The sequence below is a fragment of the Paramormyrops kingsleyae genome, chromosome 3 (assembly GCF_048594095.1).
Source record: "Paramormyrops kingsleyae isolate MSU_618 chromosome 3, PKINGS_0.4, whole genome shotgun sequence".
NCBI lineage: Eukaryota > Metazoa > Chordata > Actinopteri > Osteoglossiformes > Mormyridae > Paramormyrops > Paramormyrops kingsleyae.
Window position 1 is genome coordinate 18433114 of NC_132799.1, and position 18595 is coordinate 18451708.

Here is an 18595-nt window from a genome sequence, read left to right on the forward strand (position 1 = left end):
TATCAGACCACTTAATAACCAGAAGGGTTGGCAAGAACGGCAGTCACTAAGTATAATTCAACGAAACTATAAGAAACTTTACCAACATAGAACAACATTGAAAGGGCTACTACGGATTACTGTCACACTTTTCAGGCCAGTGTGGCAACGCAGTATAATGGAAAGTCTACGGATGCTGCTTGCCGTGAGGGACACACACGAACGTTTTCGAAGACACAGAAAGACAGGCAGAGACGATGACCGGCTCAGCTTTTTCATAATAAACGCAACAGGCATACGATACATAAAGCATATCAAGTAGTTTATTGGCCACAATTATAGTTTCGGCACTGATGCATTTGAAACTTGGCAACGGAAAAGACTCATCATCAATCTAACGGTTTGAACACTGACGTTGTGGATGTGGGTGGTATTTGCCTTAGTCCCGCCCTGTCTAAGAAGCATATATAGTTCTTGAAGTTGGTTTGTCGAGTATTACTTGTTTTGACCATGGTTCTTGCTAAATGGGAGTTGTTCCGGAAAATGTGGCAATCGCTATTTATGATAGTGTTGTTGGCGTCGTACTCCTGCTGTGCTGCAGCAGCAGCAGCAGCAGCACCACCACCACCACCACCATCACCACTACTAACAAGTCCGTAAGTTAAACCGCCAAGTGTTTAGGGGCGACATGATGTAATCCATTATACACGTATTGAAACTGTCTATCTTCCATGAATAGCTCTCAGTAAGGCGTGATTCTTTTGCCATGTTCGGACTGGAGTAGTTTTATCTGGGGACGCAATGTAGTTTAGCAATTATCAATGAGGTCGGCAACTTGATCCAGTTCGAATCGAACATGTCTTTACGAGCTTTAAGAGTAAACACTCTGGAAAACTTGCTTTCTGTATTGTAGCGAAAGCGAATAGTTTTTTTTTTTTGTAATGGTAGCCTTGTCCGAATTCTCAGTAATGAGGTCGTATCTGTAAAGGTGGAAACTCCATTTACCTGCTGAAAATGGCGTTTGTGGTTTTGAAGTGTTCCACACACGTCTGACAACCTACACTAATGGGGGGGGGGGACTCCGAGGATGCATAAATCGATTGAAATGCTCAAACCTACTCTATTTCCGTCCTGTGCAAAACTTTGTATGTTTTAGTGACGAAGCCACTGTCTTCTCTAGCAATGTGTTGGCAAGTCATGCCCCAGGAGCTTGTTTCTTGCGCTGATTGTGCTTCCATTGACCTTTCTTTTAAAGACGTGCTGACACTTACATCCTGGCCATACATTCGCTGTCTCTGGTAAACTTGGGGAAACGAGGCACGCTTATTAGCCCGTCCTAATCGCCACTCGAATCAATTGACAAACTACGTAACTGAACTCCCCTAGGTAAAACTAATGCTGTCCGAACAGGGCTGCCACATAATGTGTAGGCTTTCAAAAGAACTGCCCTGGTATCCTTCCACAGGGCCTTCTTCGTGACCTTTCCGACTGTGATTGATGCTGACTCCCAGGCTACACTTTGTGCCAGTCTCCTTTACCCAAATGAGACTCTGCTCATGATTGTACTGTTGAACAATGATAGTGGAAGTAAAATCCTGGTTAAGGAGCGTACAAACACTGCCATGTTCCGATGCTTCCCCTTTAAGGTCAGTCCCAGCAACTCTCCATATGTCCTCATTCTTGGATGATTGTGGGGGAAGATTAAATGGGAACTTTGTATACACACTCCAGTATCTACTTATCCTGGTGTTAAATGTTTTCTTTCTGCACATTAGGCTCCTAATGTGGAAAAGGATTCTGTCCAGACCATTAGGGTGGAAGTAAAAGGGAAGGCATTTCAGCTGGCAGATGAACGCAAGGTCTTGTTCAAACCAGTCCTTCCCATAACCTTCATTCAGACTGACAAACCAGTCTACAAGCCAGGACAGATGAGTATGTAAACTGTTTCAAATGTGTGGAATTGCAAAATTTATGCACCTAGATTACAATGTGCTGTGTAAGTATGCACATTTACCTTTCGGTGTGGGGTCAGCAGGGATTTCCCTTGATGAAGCTGGTCTCTGTGTAATGCGTACCCTGAAACACCCTATGTATTTCCCTTTGTCTTCAGTGAATTTGAGAATTGTCACCATGAATACAAAACTTGTTCCCATCTTTCAACTGGTAAGGCTTGACTAATTCATGTAGCTTAATTGTCTTAAATGGGTGGCTCTTTGGGTAGTCATAGAAGTGCCCTCAGTTGAGGTTGCATTCAAGCTGTGAGCAAATGGTAGAAAATTTAAAATCCGTCTTTTAACATAACATAAGAAAGGGGGGGGGAACATTTCTAACATTGTAGTCTCTTCAGCTCTGCTAAAGGCTGCATGCTCGAGTCAGTGGTACATAGCCTCAAAAAATGTAATCCTTGATCGTGTGCTTGGTGGTGTGTGCTGTAGTCAATATTAAACTGATGGGTACTTTTTTTCTTTTACAGTATGACATAGTGGAGCTGCAGGTAAGATTACGATTTGCTTTATGAACTGCCAGCTCTCGAGTGGAAGACTGTTATAACTAAAGGGTCCCTGCTCACTCAGGATGTTAACAGTAACCGGATAGGTCAGTGGCTGAATGTCAGCTCCAACGACAAAATTGTGCAGCTCTCATTTCCCTTGAGCTCTGAAGCACCAGTGGGCACTTACAGCCTGATTGTCTCAATTGGTGAACAAAGAACAGTGCAGAGCTTCGTGGTCATGGAGTATGGTGAGTCATCCTTCTGCCCTGGTAACATTGTTGGTCCTGAAATTGCCATGAGTTGCACCCTGACACTTAACTGAATTTGCTTTTTTCTTAGTCTTGCCAAGGTTTGAGGTGACCGTGAAAGCTCCACCAGAGGTCAATGCTGTGGAGCCTCAAGTTAGTGTTGCTGTTTGTGGAACGTGAGTTTGCCTGTACATTCTGGCCATCTTGACTCTACTGGATTTCTCAGTTGTAATACTATACTGATGCTTTTTGACAACCTGGGTAGAATCATGTGAGCTCTGGCCCCAAATGACACATGTTATGATGCATGCCTGTGCTTAAGGTCAACTTTGGATTGTCTGCTACATTACTCTGTATTTCAAGTAAGGGCACTTTCCTTCTCAGTTATACATATGGACAACCTGTGGCAGGGCATGCAGAACTACAACTGTGCCGGCCTCCCTATTCATGGGTGCAGGACATCTCCAGCCAGTGTCAAAACTGCTCTGTGCAGGTGAGTCATTTTGAACAGCTATTACTCTGCAATTGTGTTGCCTAAACTTGCTCTTCTCTTTCAGATGGATAAACACGGTTGTGCCTCTGGTGCCTTCAACATGACATTTTTTCTCAACTTCAAAGATGGCTATGAGGACACCCTTTCACTTGCAGCAAATGTAGAAGAACAAGGAACTGGTGTGTGCAAGCACTTTTGACTACATGTTGGCACAGGGGTGCCCAATCCTTGTTCTGGTAACTTGATACACCTGATACAGATAATCGGGCACTTCAGTAGTACCTCAGTATTAGAGTCGGCTAGGTTGAAGTAACCAGGCCCTCAGTACAAGAACCAGCTTATCTGTATCAGGTGTGTGAAATTAGGGCTGTACCGAAGCTCTGCAGGGTGGTAGCTGTCCAGGAGCAGGATTGGGCGCCCCTGCGTTAGCACTTGGACTAATGCTAATTGCAATTACATATGTAGTGAGCGGGGAGGCAGCATTAATGTCGTGGTAGCTTGTCTTCTGGCCAGGGTGTCTCTCACTAAGGTTGCTTTTCTTGTCAGGCATTTCCCTGCCTGGAGTGGCTAGCATAAGCATCAATTATATTGCTGGAAAAATAACATTTGTTGACACCCCTGATACTTATGAGCCTGGATCATCAGGTATTGATGGCAAAGTAAGTATTGCAGAAAGAGCTCGCCAAAATGCATTTGTGCAGCCAGTCAACCCATCGTCCTTTCCCAGGTACAACTGGTGGATTACAATAACACACCAATAGCTGGCAAGATGGTATACCTGTATAAAGGCTTCCAGGAGCCCAATGTGTCGTTCCTGAATGTTACCACTGACCAGGATGGCATGGCTGAGTTCTCAGTCAGCCTGGCTGGGGTATCTGACACAATTCAGCTGAAAGTAAGCTTTATTCTTGTGCTGCTTGGTCTTTTTTACGATTCTGGAATAGCCCTATAATTGTGTTGTGTAATCTTTATCAGGCATCTTACTATCCTCCATCTGCTGATGTCCTGTACTGGCCACATACGGTTTTCTACCAGGCTGCAATGCAAACTATTTCTCAAAAGAGTGAAGCTACACTTCAAAGCTCTTTAGCAGTAGAGAATAAGGCCAAGCCACTGAGATGCAGAACAGTGGTACCAATAAATATTCACTATACAATAGCTGAGGAGATGGCTGGGGGTGCCCTGCCAATAGTATATCTGGTGAGTGATTTCAGCCTTTACTCATTTTTATCCATTGTTGTACTGACCTAACTAAGCAGACTGATCCTGTGACATGGACTCTTTCAGGTCCTTTCCAAAGGAGCCATTGTAAAGTATGGGACTTCACACATCATATGGCAAGGAACTTGTGAGTTACAGCCATGTGTCATGTGTGGTGCTTGAGTGCACCTCCCCAGCACCCACACTTTTTCCTCTCCCCCAGATACTGATGGTGAGGTGTCTTTCTTGCTCAATGTGGCTCCTGAGCTGGCCCCCATGGTGCGGGTTGTGGTGTATACAGTTCTGCCCAGTGGAACTGCAATTGCTGCAAGCATGGATTTCCCTACTGAGAAATGTTTTAAACACAAAGTAGGTGGATAACCTCCCCCAAACAATGGGAGTCCTTTTTGTAGAACTGTTTCCTAACAGGAGGGGAATCTGAGACTAGCTCCTGTTCCAGGTGTCTGTGGCATTCACTCCCAACACATCTGTTCCTGGGGAAGATATCCAAATGAAGGTCTCTGCTAACCCTGGTGCCCTGTGTGGCCTGTCTGTTGTGGATCAGAGTGTGCTGCTCTTGGATCCCAAGAACAGACTGGATGCAGACAAGGTTAATCTACCAGTACTCTGCTTGGAATTGTGACTTGCTGCCTTTATTTGCACACGAGCCTCTTATGCTAGTAGAATTGAAATCTAAACTGTGGAACTGCAGGGGTTTCTTTAACTTCCCTCATACTGTGCCAGATCTACAACATGTTACCAGCCAAAGAGAACTACTACTACATTGCAGAAGACCCTGAGGTGTGCCTGGAAGTAAGACCAAAGCGCACCCTATGGCCACAGGAAGCAGACACCCGAAGCGTGTTTCAGGTAGCTGTCCACACCCTGCCTGGTCCAAGTTGCAGTGTTATGGCTGGAGAACCCAGCTGTGAATGGACACTTCTGCTCTCACTGTGGGTATGTGTAGGTTCCCGTAACAATGGTTGTAAAGTCTGTCTTATTGCCCAACAGAATGCAGGACTAAAGCTGGCAACTAATTTATTTGTATCGATGCCATCTTGCTTGACCTTCAAAGGGAGAAGATACAATTATGGCCTTGAAGGACCTATAAGTAAGGTGCAGTCTTGACCCTGAATTCAATTGGCTTACCTGCAGTATCAACTGAATAATGTCTACACTTTTTTTCTAAAGTGTTTGCTATGGCGAAACAACCTGAAGATCTAACCAGCATTGCTGCGGGGATGCCACTAGAAACGGTGCGAGTTTTCTTTCCAGAAACCTGGATCTGGGCTCTTGTGAATATTGGGTATGTACAACACAAAGGCAGCAATCTGGCTGCTTTGGCTATGGAATTTAAGCTTCTAAGGCTTCTCTGTTGGCTTTTTGGTCAAATGCAAACCCTTCAATGACATTGCTCAAATAGTCCAAGAATCTTGCCACAACAAACTGGAGCCTTACTTTACAGGACATCTGGATCCACTGTTGTTCCAGTAACGGCCCCTGATACAATTACCACCTGGGACACGTGTGCCTTCTGCCTGTCTGAGACTGGTCTGGGCCTTGCTCCACCAGTAACGCTTACGGTTTTCCAGCCCTTTTTCCTTGACTTGACTCTACCGTACTCAATCATCCGTGGGGAGCGTTTTGTGCTGAAAGCAACAGTCTACAACTACCTCTCGGACTGCATTGTGGTATGCCTATAGCAACTGTGGCTCAAACGTAGTTGCTTTTGTGTGGGGTTTTTGGTTCATAAATGGTTCTACTCTGGCAGGTGAAGGTGACTGCACTTCCATCCAAAGAATACAATCTGAAACCTTGTGCTCAATGTCAGTATACCTCCTGTGTGTGTGCCAGTGAGACAAAGACGTTCAAGTGGAATATGCAAGGCTCAGCCCTCGGTAAGGCTTTGCTAAATGGTCCCAATATTCTGACAATACTGGCAGCTGCTGGGCATGTCTGAACTCCCCTGCTCTTTCCTCAGGGGCTGTAAACGTATCTGTCCGTGCAGAAGCTTTGGCTGGAACCTGCATGAACAAGGATGCAGTGACTCTGGACAATGGCCGTGTCGATACTGTAGTACGCACCTTGCTTGTCAAGGTAGGAATCCAGAACGACTCTTGGGTTTTGGATTAAATCCATTTGGACTGTTGCATGGACATTTTTTCACACTAAGGGTGGCTCTATAGAACTGGTGTCATTTGTGGGGGGGGGGGGGGTGGATTTCAAAGGGGCACTTCACCCCGAAATGGAAATGGTGGTTGGCTTGTGTCATCTAGGTTGTTTTTGGAAGTTGCCTACTTTTGGAAACCGTCAGCAGTAGAAATGGCAGGCTTCTGTCAAATATAATAGTAGTCAATGGTGTTCTTTCTGTGGTGATTTAAAGTGCCGGAAATGCAGTTTTTGGGGTGAACTGGCCCTTTAAATCATCAGATTTGAGAGGACAAGGGTTTTATTTTTATTTTTCTGGACCATGCCATACCCCCTGTCATTTTGTAACTCTGCTATTCATGCTTGCACTCTATTCTGGCATGATCAGATGTCCCTTGGAAATCTCATGGCATAATTTAAGGGGGGGGGGGGCTGGTCAAGCCCCATTCATTCAGGTGATGACGAAATTGTCATCCAAGGTGGCATTTTAGCGAGATGCATCATCCACTAGTGCAACAGCATCACATAACAGGGTTGAAATGAAGCAGAAATCGTCACAAATATTCATTTTGTGGTGTGAACACTAGAATTTTCTTACCCTTGTGGACTTGTCTTTCAGGATACCCCCCCTCCAATTTTTTTTTCCACTCATTCTCCTGTTTTGACCTTACCTCGATCCCTTCTCTGTCTCAACATCTCCATCTCATGCTTCCTGTGGTACATTTCCCTTCATTCTGGATCACCACTTCTTGCCCTGTACTTTGCCTTTCTGCTCCTGATTAAATGTTTTTTTTGATGGTAATATTCCTGAACACTAATGTGCAGGAGATCACCATCACTTTAGGAAATTCCCTGTTGGTGGTACCGTAACTTAAAATGCCCATTATCGCATATTAATTAAATCTCAACAGGCATTCAGCCCATTATGTTAAATGTGGGGTTGCAGACTTTGTGCTAATGTGGTGCTAGTGTCTGTGCCACCAAACAATGTTAAATCTGATCTGAAGCCAATATGTGCATACAAGTGAACTCAATGTGAAGCTTACCACTTAACCTTCAGAACAGCATAGCATGTCTTGATGCCAGTTCCACATTAGGAGGATCATACCATTTTTATGGGGAAAATGTGCAAGTTGTGCTGCATGTCATTCAATCCCGCAAGGGTAAATGCTTTAATTTCTCAAATCCATATGGCTTTGGGGAGTATAATGCCTGGGTAAAGAAAAAAAAAGGTCCCTCTTAATGGGTGCAGCATTTAACACTCATCAATGTTATGATTCGTTGAATGAGCTTTCCCCCAGTACTAGTATTCAACTGCGGTTTCTGCTGCCTCATGCAATGCTCAGACTAATGAGACTCGTCATTGTCATTGCCTACAGGCAGAGGGACAAGGGAGAACTGATAGTTACAGCTGGCTGTTGTGTCCTAATGGTAAGTTGTGAGGCTCATGTCCTACACATGGGCAATTAAGCCTAAGGGAAGCCTTGTAAATGTGTTTCCATCCTTGTCAGCTGTGCAGTAACCTGTCAGGTCAGCATGGGTGGCTTGTGGGATGGTGCAGTCATGTACTCTTATGTAAGGCAGCAATCTTTGTCTCACACACAGGAACAGCTATCAATCAGCAAGTTGTGTTGCACCCCCCTGCAAATGTGGTGCCAGAATCTGCTCGTGCTTCCGTCTCAGTCCTTGGTAAGGAGTGCCATTTAGCCTTGAATTGTGAAGTCGCTCCCTAGTAGTGTCATTAGGGTCTGGTCATACCAGGTAAATTAACCAGGAACATGCTGTCCAGACTGGCTGATCCTTATACCCTTTCCAGCCTTTACACTGAAGCATGCCATTGGTATAGCAGTACAGGTCACAAGAGGTACTTGTTAAACCCCATCAGCAGCGGATGGACTGCCCTGTCTGCCTAAACATGTTGCAGGTGATGTGCTCGGCCGGGCCCTCCAGAACCTGGGCGATCTGCTGTCTATGCCTTATGGGTGCGGCGAGCAGAACATGGCTATCCTCGCTCCTGACATATACATTCTGCAATACCTGAAGTCCACTAAGCAACTCACCCCAGCTATTCTGAACAAAGCGACAGACTTCCTGAGGAGTGGTAGGACCCTGCTGCTCAAAGCCAATGTGGAGTCAGCCAGTGAGTCTTGTCCCCGTCTATAGAAGCTTAACTTCCCTTTCTCAAACTGCCAGGTTACCAGAGGCAACTGAACTACAAGGACAGCAGTGGTTATTACAGCACCTTTCCTGGGGGAAATGGGAGTAACTGGTGAGTTCAGACCTGCTTAAGGCAGAGCAAGTATATTGTTTGGATCCATGAGGCGGCTCTAGATCCCACTGAATCCTCCTCGCTGCCCTGCCCCCAGGTTGACTGCGTTTGTTGTAAGGTGTTTTGCTGAGGCAGCAGAATTCATCTACATTGACCCCAAGAACAATGGGGACTCTGTGGCATGGTTGCTAAAGACACAGAAGAATGATGGCTGCTTTAAAACCGTAGGGAAGCTCTTTCACACAGCCATGCAGGGTGGTGTAGCAGATGATGTAACACTCACTGCCTACATTGCTGCAGCGTTCCTAGAAAGCCACATATCGGTGAGTATTGCATTACTGCTTGTGCATGCCACCCAAAGGGTCTTCTGCAGCAATTCTGGTGTTAAGATGAGCAAAATGCCATGCAGCCTAATCTTCTCTAAAGGACAGTTGCTCTCAGTCTCTAGTGGTTCTTGTTCTGTTCTCACCCTTTCACAGAATCCAGCTTTGAACCTCAGCTTGGCTTGTCTGATGTCTGACACTACCTACCTCAGAAGCACCTATACAACAGCCCTGATGGCCTATACCTTTAGCCTGGCTGGAAAGCGTCATAAACGGGCTGAGTTGATGAGACGCCTCAACAGCCTGGCAATAGCTAATGGTAAGGTATCACAAGGTGTTTCTGCCCACAAGGAAGGCACTGGTCTTAGTACCCCTTGTCTGTCTTAGGCACCTCCCTGTACTGGTCTCAGTCATCCTCTGTCACTTCTGATCCCTTGTCTGTGGAGATGACCTCATATGTGCTGCTGGCTGTGCTCAATGCCTCACCACTGACTGCTGCGGACTTGGGCTATGCCTCAAGGATCGTCCGCTGGCTGGCAAGGCAGCAGAACGCTTATGGTGGCTTTTCATCAACGCAGGTATTGTGTCAAGTCTGTCAGCAGCAGCCTTTTCTGTATTTGTGACTGGCCCATTCCACTTAAATGGTTTTTTTGCAGGACACTGTGGCAGCTCTACAAGCGCTGTCCCTCTACTCAACCCTGGTGCAAAATCCAGGAGGTGTCAGCACAGTGACTGTGCAGTCACCAAATGCACAGCAATTTATCTTCAATGTGAATTTGAGCAACAAGCTGCTATACCAGGAAAGGCCACTGCAGGATGTCACTGGATCCTACAGCATTGTGGCACAGGGCACTCTATGTGTGTCTGTGCAGGTAAGGCTGCCATTGAACCAAGGTCAGGGCTACATTGTTAAATGCCAGGGGTTTCGCAGCAGGCTGTGATACTATGGCAGCGTGACTGTGAGATGGGATGGTGTCTTTGGATCCTGGTTTCTCTCCTTCCTTACAGGTGACGCTACGTTACAATGTCCCAGTTACAGCGGTCAGGTCTGCCTTCAGCATCACCCCTACTGTGGAAAGCAAATGTAGCCCTAGAGCAACATTGACGCTGAACCTTCAGGTCCAGTGAGTATACCTTTGTCCAGTTACTTGGCATGGAATAGGTGGTGATGAGGGACAGTGACCCTGGGATTAGTGCACTAAACCACCTACATTCCAGGTATAATGGGATGCGGGAGACAACAAACATGGTGTTGATTGACCTAAAACTTCTTTCTGGGTTTGTGCCGGATGAAACCTCCTTGAATGAGGTTAGTCCCTTCAGCAGGCTATGCGAACTGTGATAAAATGAAACCCATACTACAGAAATGAAACCACCAAATGTCTTCACCCTCAGCTAAGAAGAGCTGAAATGGTTGAACGGGTTGACAGTAATGATGATTCTGTTCTTCTGTATCTGAAAGAGGTGAGTTCACTCTGCTTACCCACTGGACGGTTCTAAGCTATGAAAGCACTGTATTCCTGAAATGCAACCATTTTGGCTCGGCAGATTGGCACTGCCTGTTTGCAGTGCATTGCAGCAGAGAATTGGGGCGTCACTGTTCGTATTTTTAAAAAGCAGACTTGAGACGGACCTTTTGAATCAGGCTTGTTTGGGGTTTTTTGTTGCATAAACTGCTTTGCTTGTCTACCTATTGTGCTTTCAATTTCTTAGTACCTTCTCTTAATCCCAGAACTTTTTTTCATTAGGGATAAATTAATGTTCTATCTATCCTCTTGCATTACACAAATTTTAGTAGTGTTTCTTTTTCTGACTCTTCCCTTGACTCTCAGATTTTAACCTGCATCTGGTTTCCTCATGTAAATGTCAATCGACATGTAACCAGTTTGCTTCCAACAGTTTACCGAAAGCTTTGTGGTAAAGGAAGCTAACCACGGTATCTGGGATCTCAACTTCTGCACAGGTACCCAGAATGAGCCCTCTGTCCTACAGCCTAGTACTCGTACAGCAGCTGGAGATTGGGAACCTCAAGCCAGCAACTATCAGGATATATGACTACTACCAGCCCAGTAAGTACATTTCATTACTGTGAGCACTATGCAATGACTTGGCTCTAATCAGTGTCTCGCATTTTGGAGAGACTTCACATGTGGTTGGTTGCTCTCTTCCAGATGAGACAACTGTTACATATTCTTCTGGCTGCAAGTGACATTCCCGTTCATTAACGGGGGTAGCTAATGAAGGTGCATGACTGAGTCATTACCTCCACCATGATTTAAATAAATGTTTGATTGCTTTATGTGTGGTGTCTGAGCATTTGTATTCAGCTTTACTTCCATAGGCTGCTGCTTTAATACATGAACGAAACATTGGGAGTTAATTGTGTTACAAATTTGAGATTCTTCAAGGTTGTGGTTTTTCATAATGCTGTGTTGCTAATATATGTTTGACCAGTTCACACTGATTAACTCTCAGGAGTCTGAGGCCTCTCAGCCACCTTCGGGGTAGACTGACATGCCTTGACACTTTAGATAAATTTCACCTAACATTTATCCGAAAGTGTTACATGTGCTTTTTAGCACTAATAATCTGAGACCATTTAATGGGTCTTTTTTTTTTGTTCGACTTTTCAAAAACCTATTTCAGACATGTTGACATTGTTAAAAAAAAAAAAAAATCACAAACAATTCTAGCAAAGACTTTTTGAGCTGACACTTGGACACGGGTTGGCTACACACAGTTGAAAGACATTATGAAATTTTATGTGGTTTGCTTTCCAGAGTGTTAGAACTTTGGAATGACACTCAGTCAGTGGCCTATACAATGACTATTGATGAGAGGTGTCCCCACACCTGTAGTAGTTTGCATACTGTCAATAGCCCATCAGTCTGGACTGTCACTGCACCCCACACCCATCACTTTGGAAAGGCAGTTTGGAACGCAAGAAAAGTAGTAGCAACAAATTTATGTAAGTTTACTGGTAGATGGAATGAAATTAAACGGAGCAGTCGCTATACAAAGCGATAAATATGATGTGCCTATGCAGAGTTAATGGAAATTAAATAATTCACTAATGCTCTAGGGACGAGGGCATCGACTGTATTTTTCTTGTATTCAAGTTTAGATCTCGCTGAAATCATGAATCATGGAAAAACTGACTAAATTCGTAATCTGTCTTTTCAAAACTTCCATTGTCGGAAGTATTAAAGTTCTTAAAGAGGTTAAATAGGCCAAAAACGCAAGCCATGTCACCTTTGTTTTACCTGCATCGGGGGCGTGTAGTACAGTCAGCTGAAGATTGCTATTCACGTTATAAATAGCGTTAGCGTGGGTTTGAACCGGCGACCATGTGATTACAGGCACACAGGCTTAGCCCACTTATCCCTGAAAACGGGTATGAGATTCGCTGCTGAAAGTGACAACACTGGCACAAAGCTTCAGCGGCAGAGATGTATCAGTGTGCCATATTGTAGCCGATCAGTGTAAACACTACCCAGACATGTGCTCTTGTTTATTTCAGTCACAATGTGCGTATTCACATATTTCTTTACCCGATACCAATTGTCGGATTATGTTATCGTGCGAATAGCGCGATTTGCAAATGGGGAGGCGATCAGAGCTGCTTCAAGATGGAGACGCTCAAGGCAGTCACTCCTGCTCCTTCTATTCGTATCACGAAGCTGTAAAAATATATTTAGTTTCTACCTATATATATATATATACACAGTGGTACTTCAGTTCTCGAACTCATTAGAACAAGAATTTCTTAAGTCGAACTAACCAGTTCGTAAAAAATTACCTAGAGCTCGATGTGAATCTCAGAAGTCAAACCGTGAACACCGACCGAAGAGAACTTGTACACGCGGGGAAATGAGTCACGCGACACGTCTCTCAGCGGAAACAAAGGGTAACGCTTCAGTCTCAGCCTTGCATTAGCTGTGATAGCATCATGCATGTGTACACTAGCTGAATAGCTATATTTAGACAGTAAAAATACATTTAGATAATGATAGACAGTAACAGTAATTATAAAATACATTTAAAAATAAAGATTAATTTAATTTTAATAAACCCTGCATTAAAACATTTAATTATAATATTGTCGTGCCCAGCGGGGACAGAGAGGAGACAAAGGCGCAGATGTCAGGGTATCGGGGAATACGGGGTTTAATTGCAGGTAAGACGGGCAAAACGCAGACTGACAATACAATGACCGGACTGGGGAAACAAACGCGGACTAAATATAGAGGACTAATGACAACCAGAAACAGCTGATCACACGGGGATTCCACACGGGTTTAACGAGGGGGCGTGGCACACAATCGGGGCAGGACTCATTGTTTGGATACATTTATTTTCTTATGTTTAGGAAAGATAATTCAAGGGTTCTTTTACAGTTTGCGGAGAACTACCTCACAAACGGAGGGCTAATGGATGTGTTAACCAGTGAGTCTGCCATGAGAACTGCAAGGATGGACATAGCCTGTGCTCTCCTTGAATACAGAGGTAATGCAACGATATGATATACATACAGTAATATATTTTATCATACAGCTCATAAGGATTGACAGTGCTCCCTGCTGGCCATGAGTTGGCGGTGCCCACTGCAGCTGCTATGCCCGCTGCAGCTGCTATGCCCGCTGCTGCCGCTACGCCCGAGGTCCCAGCACTGCCTGCCGTCTCGCTCGTCCTGTCTGCCTTGCCCGTCTTGCTCCCCTCGCCTGTCTCATCTGCCCTGCCTGTTTTGTCAACGCCCGCTGCTGGCCGAGAGTCGGCGATCGGTACTGCGGCGCCTCCTGCTGGCCGAGAGTCAGCGGTCGCTGCTGCACCGCCCGAGCCGCCTGCTGCACTGCCCGAGGTCCCGGCGCCGCCTGCAGCCCCGCCTCCACCTGCAGCTGCACCCGAGGTAGCTACGCCTCCTCACCTGCTGCCACGCCCGAGACCCTGGCCGCACCTCCTGCTTCGCCCGAGGTCCCGCCTTCGGCCTCTGTTTCACCCCCTGCAGCACTCAAGGTCCTGGTGCCACCAGTGACTCCTATCCCTGTGACCCCAGTTCATGTCTCCGAGCAGGTCCCGGACCTCTCAGCCATTACTCCCTTCCTCTTGGTGGAAGAGGAGCTTGAATGGGACCCCTCGGGGACCTCCCTGATGTCACCTCTGCCCTCGCCCAGGCGAGGTAGATCCCGGCCTGAACTCCGCCTTTCAGTATCCCGAAAGGGCAGGGGACACCTCCGGAGGGGTCGAGTCCCACCCACCCTGCCCCCTGGCTCGGCCTCGGTCGCCTTGGCTAGGGCTCAGGGGGCGCCTGCGGGTTCCCCCGCATCGGCTCCTCGGCTGCCTGCGGGTCCCCCCACTCCGATGTTTCGTCGGACGGCGCCTTCCCCGGCTCTGGGTGCCCCGTCGCCTGCTGCGGCTTCCCCCACCTCCTTGCCTTCGCCTGTGTCCCCTCCTGCTTCCTCGTTGCCTCCCCTGGTGCCTTTCGGGGAGGGGGTTCTGTCACCCCCGGCTCGTCCGATCCTCGTGTGTGCCACGTCCCCCTCATTACCTCGTGTTAATTTCTGATTGTAATCATGTTATGTTAAACCTGTTATGTTAAGCCTGTCCTGAGTATTTAGTCCCTGTCTGAGTTAGTTTCCCCAGATCCGTCATTGATGTTGTCTGCCGTATTGTCCTGTCCGCTCCTAATAAACCCTGTTTCTACCTGTAATCACGGCTCGACTCACCTGCTTCTCTGCTCACCCGCAACGCGACACAACAGAATGATGGATCTCCCTCAAGACGCACTGCAGCAGACCGAAAACCAGCGCCTTAGTCTGCTGTAGGAGGTGCTGTACTGGCTCAATCATCCCGAGGTCCGTGAGTCTGAGTTTAGCCAGCCGGAGCTGGACCCTCCTGAGTGAGGCACCCCCGCCCGGACACGCGTACCCCATGCTGGAGGTATGCGGAAATCTCCGGCGGCTGACAGAGTGGATCACAGAGACGCAGATCCAACTGGTTACGCAGCAAAGGGAGGACAGTGCCGACCCGACGTCCGCCAACCCTGACGCGCTTACAGCTCCGCCGCCCTAAGCCGGAAGTACCAACAATCTGCCTCGGAGCCACCTCTCTCTCTCCAGCTTTTCTCCCTGCCACCCAAGACATCACCGGCACAACACCCCCGCAAGTATTAAAAGCCCCCATTGCCGTCGCAGAATGCCACTAGCAGCGTATCCTTTATGGGTGGCGCGCCTGGCGAATAAAGGGGCCAGGGCCGTCTGGAACGCTATCCCGCGGGTCCCGCGGTCTCTTAAAGGGGCAACACCTGCATGTGAGGCACCAACCCTGGCTCCCATCCCTGACCCACCTGCCCAGCCTGGTACTGTCCTGTCCGCCCCGCTTGTTCCGGCAGCCACCGTACCGCCCAGTGAGGTTCCGCGTGCTGCGGCGCCCCCTGCTGGCCACGCATTTCTGAACGCGGCTGCAGCGCCCCCTGCTGGCCACGAGTTGGCGGTGCCTGCTGCCGCTGCTACGCCCACAGCTCGCCTGCCGGCGCCCACCACTACGCCCAAGGTAGCTACGCCTCCTCCACCTGCCACCACACCCGAGATCGCGCCTCCTCCGCCCGTCCTGCCTGTCCTGCCCGCCCTGCCTGTCTCGCCGGTTCCACCGGGTGCTCTGCCCGAGGCTCCTGCTGTGGCTCAGTCTCCGCCTGCTGCAACGCCCGAGGTCCCGGCGCCGCCTGCTGCAACGCCCGAGGTCCCGGCGCCGCCTGCTGCAACGCCCGAGGTCCCGGCGCCGCCTGCTGCAACGCCCGAGGTCCCGGCGCCGCCTGCTGGCCGAGAGTCGGCGGTCATTGCTGCACCGCCCTCGCCTGAGGTACTGCCGGTCCCGACGCCGGCTACGCTCCCTGTCCCGGCTCCGCCTGCAGCGTCCGAGGTTCTGGCTGCTCCGCCCGTCTCTGCTCTGCCCAAAGCTCTCAAGCCTCTGCCTCCTGCTCCTCCCTCCATAGTGGAATCGGAGGTGGAGCTGGAATGGGTCTCCTTGGGGATCTACCTCCGGGGCCCCAAAAACTCTGCGGTTAGAGGGGTTCCTCCACCATCACCCCAGCGTGGTGGAGCCAGACCAGGTCCCCGACTGTCTGTATCACGGAGAGGGAGAGGACACAGACGCCGGGACCAGGTCCCACCCGCCCTGCCCCCTGGCTCGCCCTTGCGTCCCCTGGCTGTAGCTCGGTGGCTGCCTGAGGGTCCTGCGGCTCCTGCTCGGCTGTCGCCTCCAGGTCCCCCCTCCGGTGACTTGTTACCTGTTATGTTCAGCCTGTCCTGTGTATTTTAGTCTGCGTCTGAGTTAGTTTCCCCAGATCCGTCATTGATGTTGTCTGCCGTATTGTCCTGTCCGCTCCTAATAAACCCCGTTTCTACCTGTAATCACGGCTCGACTCGCATGCTTCTCCGCTCACCCACACGCGTCACAACAGAAATTCCCAGACTTGGTTGCATTTAAAACAGTGCAAATGATATATAAAGTAAGAAAGTAAAGTAACTTACTTCCAAAAGGAATACAGAAATTATTTACAGAGAAGGGGAATATAGTTTAAGAAGAAGTCTGAATTTAAAAAGGCATAGTATTAGAACAACGTTAAAAAGTATGTGTATCTCAAGAGCTGGGGTGGAATTATGGAACAGTCTAACAGAAGAATTAAAAAAAGTAAAAATATAACTCAGTTTAAAATGAGTTATGAAAAACTAATGTTAAACAAATATAAGGATCTGAAACATGGGATAAACCAGGGCGGTAATCGATGAAGGAATAGAGCTGTCATTTTATTTTATTATTGATTTTGTTTTGTTATTAGAAATGAGTGATTTGCTCTTTTTTGGTAGAATAGCTGGTTTTGTTGCAAGGTTTATTTATTTAGCTGTTCTTGTAATTTGAAGGTTAATTTTGAAGTAAAATGGTATGAATGGGGTAGGACCAAATAAGTTTACACTTTTGCCTAGTCCTTTTCAAGCAAGGTGTAACATTATGACGGAGAATGTGGAAATGTTTTTTTATTTGTTGTTTGAAATAAATAAAGATTGATTGATTGATTGATTGACTCCCGCAATCTCAGACACTCAGATTCCTTACTCAGTCTCTCGAGAGCCCCAATCAGAGCCTCCATTGAGGCTCCATTGGAGCCTCAGAGCCTCCAGGAACAGATTCACATGTGCGTACTGCTTGGAGTACCAAGTCCAACGATGCGGCTCAGGGCGTTGGAACCAGGATCCAGTGACCTGCAGCCCCTGAACTTTCGCAAAGTCAAGGAACATGGAACCACTTTCACCCCGTTCTCCAGACCCATGGGGAATGACACAATCCTCAGAGCTAGCCCTGTCAGTGCCTGTGGTCGCATTGAAGTCACCCATGACCAGAGGAGTGTCACCTCGTGGGCACCCTTCAACCACTAAGCAGAGTTGGGAGTAAAATGTCTCCCTCAACGAGACATCACTCACCACAGTTGGAGCATACACTGAGACAACAGACAAGACACCCAAGGAGTGCCTTAGCCTGAGTCTCATGATACGCTCGTTGAAAGGAGTGACATCAGACACCATCAGAAGGAGTCGATCCGCTACAGCAACAGCTACTCCCTGAGTAGGGCAGCCGTCGGACCAACCAGACCAAAAGTAGGTATACCCACCTACAGAGATTTGGTCACTCCCCGGTCTGCATACCTCAGAGTGTGCTGCCACTGAAACACGGAGTTTACGAAGCTCCCCTGACAGCAGAGGAAGATGGTCATCTTGCCGGAGAGACAAGACGTTCCACGCGCCTACCCGGATGGGTCGCCTCAAACTGGGATCCAAGTGCAGCCATGCAGCAGGTGACGCCTCAGCACTGCACCAGCCCCGATCCCCAACAGGCCTGACCCTATTAGCTCTCCAACGGTTTTGTCTCATCCAGGAATGGGGCTCCCGAAGGCTGGCTTTCCCCCATCCCCTTCATGATGCGTGCAGCCTTCCTGCGGGCGGCTGCAGCAGAGGTACTCCCGCAGATAGCAGAAGAATATCTAGCTTGTTTTGATCGAGCAGTTGTGAGTTGGAGGACCGCTTGCAGGGTCGGATGCAATATAACATCATACTCGGGACAAAAAACATTAGCTTTGCGGCAGCCAGGAATCGCACCCGGGTCGCAAAAATGGGAATCTTGTATGATACCACTATACCACTGGCGCATCTGGATTATGCCAAGTTTTTTAGTAGATCCCAAAATTTGTATCAGCACCCCTGGGTAAGTAGACTACTGTACACTTACAAATCAATTGAAACCAAACCCAGACAAGTTCAATGCACAGGATTTTATTCAGCAATGCTTAAACTTGCAATGCAATGTTACTCTGTCACCGTTAGGTGCTGAAGTCATTCAAACATGACAAAACATAGAACTGTTCACTTAAAACAGAATTTAAGAAACTGTTCAACA

General features: G+C 47.7%; 2 protein-coding genes across 4 annotated transcripts; both read left to right on the top strand.

Moving 5' to 3' along the window:
* Positions 1–16557, top strand: LOC140588195 (alpha-2-macroglobulin-like protein 1). 3 transcript variants are annotated; one of them, XR_011989512.1, is made up of 35 exons: positions 1–635; positions 1445–1625; positions 1755–1911; positions 2090–2142; positions 2453–2473; positions 2553–2718; positions 2810–2894; positions 3103–3211; positions 3276–3390; positions 3758–3870; positions 3939–4106; positions 4187–4411; positions 4499–4559; positions 4635–4780; positions 4872–5021; positions 5156–5281; positions 5423–5522; positions 5603–5717; positions 5877–6102; positions 6183–6309; positions 6393–6508; positions 7939–7990; positions 8165–8248; positions 8484–8660; positions 8753–8828; positions 8926–9151; positions 9308–9470; positions 9539–9729; positions 9808–10023; positions 10160–10275; positions 10370–10460; positions 10547–10615; positions 11115–11220; positions 13549–13657; positions 14910–16557. XR_011989512.1 is itself a non-coding variant. In XM_072709766.1 (35 exons), the coding sequence occupies exons 1-35, from the start codon at positions 490–492 to the stop codon at positions 13710–13712; spliced, it is 4329 nt and encodes a 1442-aa protein (XP_072565867.1). In that variant the 5' UTR covers positions 1–489; the 3' UTR covers positions 13713–16557. The 3 variants fall into 3 exon arrangements, 2 of the variants coding, with proteins under 2 accessions (XP_072565867.1, XP_072565868.1); XM_072709766.1 differs by having other exon boundaries at positions 13549–13597; positions 13706–16557; XM_072709767.1 differs by lacking the exon at positions 13549–13657 and having other exon boundaries at positions 13706–16557.
* On the top strand, positions 15344–16557 carry LOC140588196 (uncharacterized). Its single transcript, XM_072709770.1, has 2 exons — positions 15344–15700; positions 15815–16557. Exons 1-2 carry the CDS (start codon positions 15344–15346, stop codon positions 16463–16465), a joined length of 1008 nt encoding a protein of 335 aa, XP_072565871.1. The 3' UTR covers positions 16466–16557.
* Positions 16558–18595: the final 2038 nt, after the last annotated feature.

What these genes read in the sequence shown, in the direction of transcription:
- LOC140588195 (XM_072709766.1), top strand. Translation starts at nt 490, where the DNA reads ATGGTTCTTGCTAAATGGGAGTTGTTCCGGAAAATGTGGCAATCGCTA. An exon ending in CCCTGCCAATAGTATATCTG is followed by an intron (nt 4,412 to 4,498) that starts GTGAGTGATTTC and finishes GGACTCTTTCAG; the next exon opens with GTCCTTTCCAAAGGAGCCAT. An exon ending in GACAGACTTCCTGAGGAGTG is followed by an intron (nt 8,661 to 8,752) that starts GTAGGACCCTGC and finishes TCAAACTGCCAG; the next exon opens with GTTACCAGAGGCAACTGAAC.
- LOC140588196 (XM_072709770.1), top strand. Translation starts at nt 15,344, where the DNA reads ATGCCACTAGCAGCGTATCCTTTATGGGTGGCGCGCCTGGCGAATAAA. An exon ending in CGCCCACCACTACGCCCAAG is followed by an intron (nt 15,701 to 15,814) that starts GTAGCTACGCCT and finishes GCTCTGCCCGAG; the next exon opens with GCTCCTGCTGTGGCTCAGTC.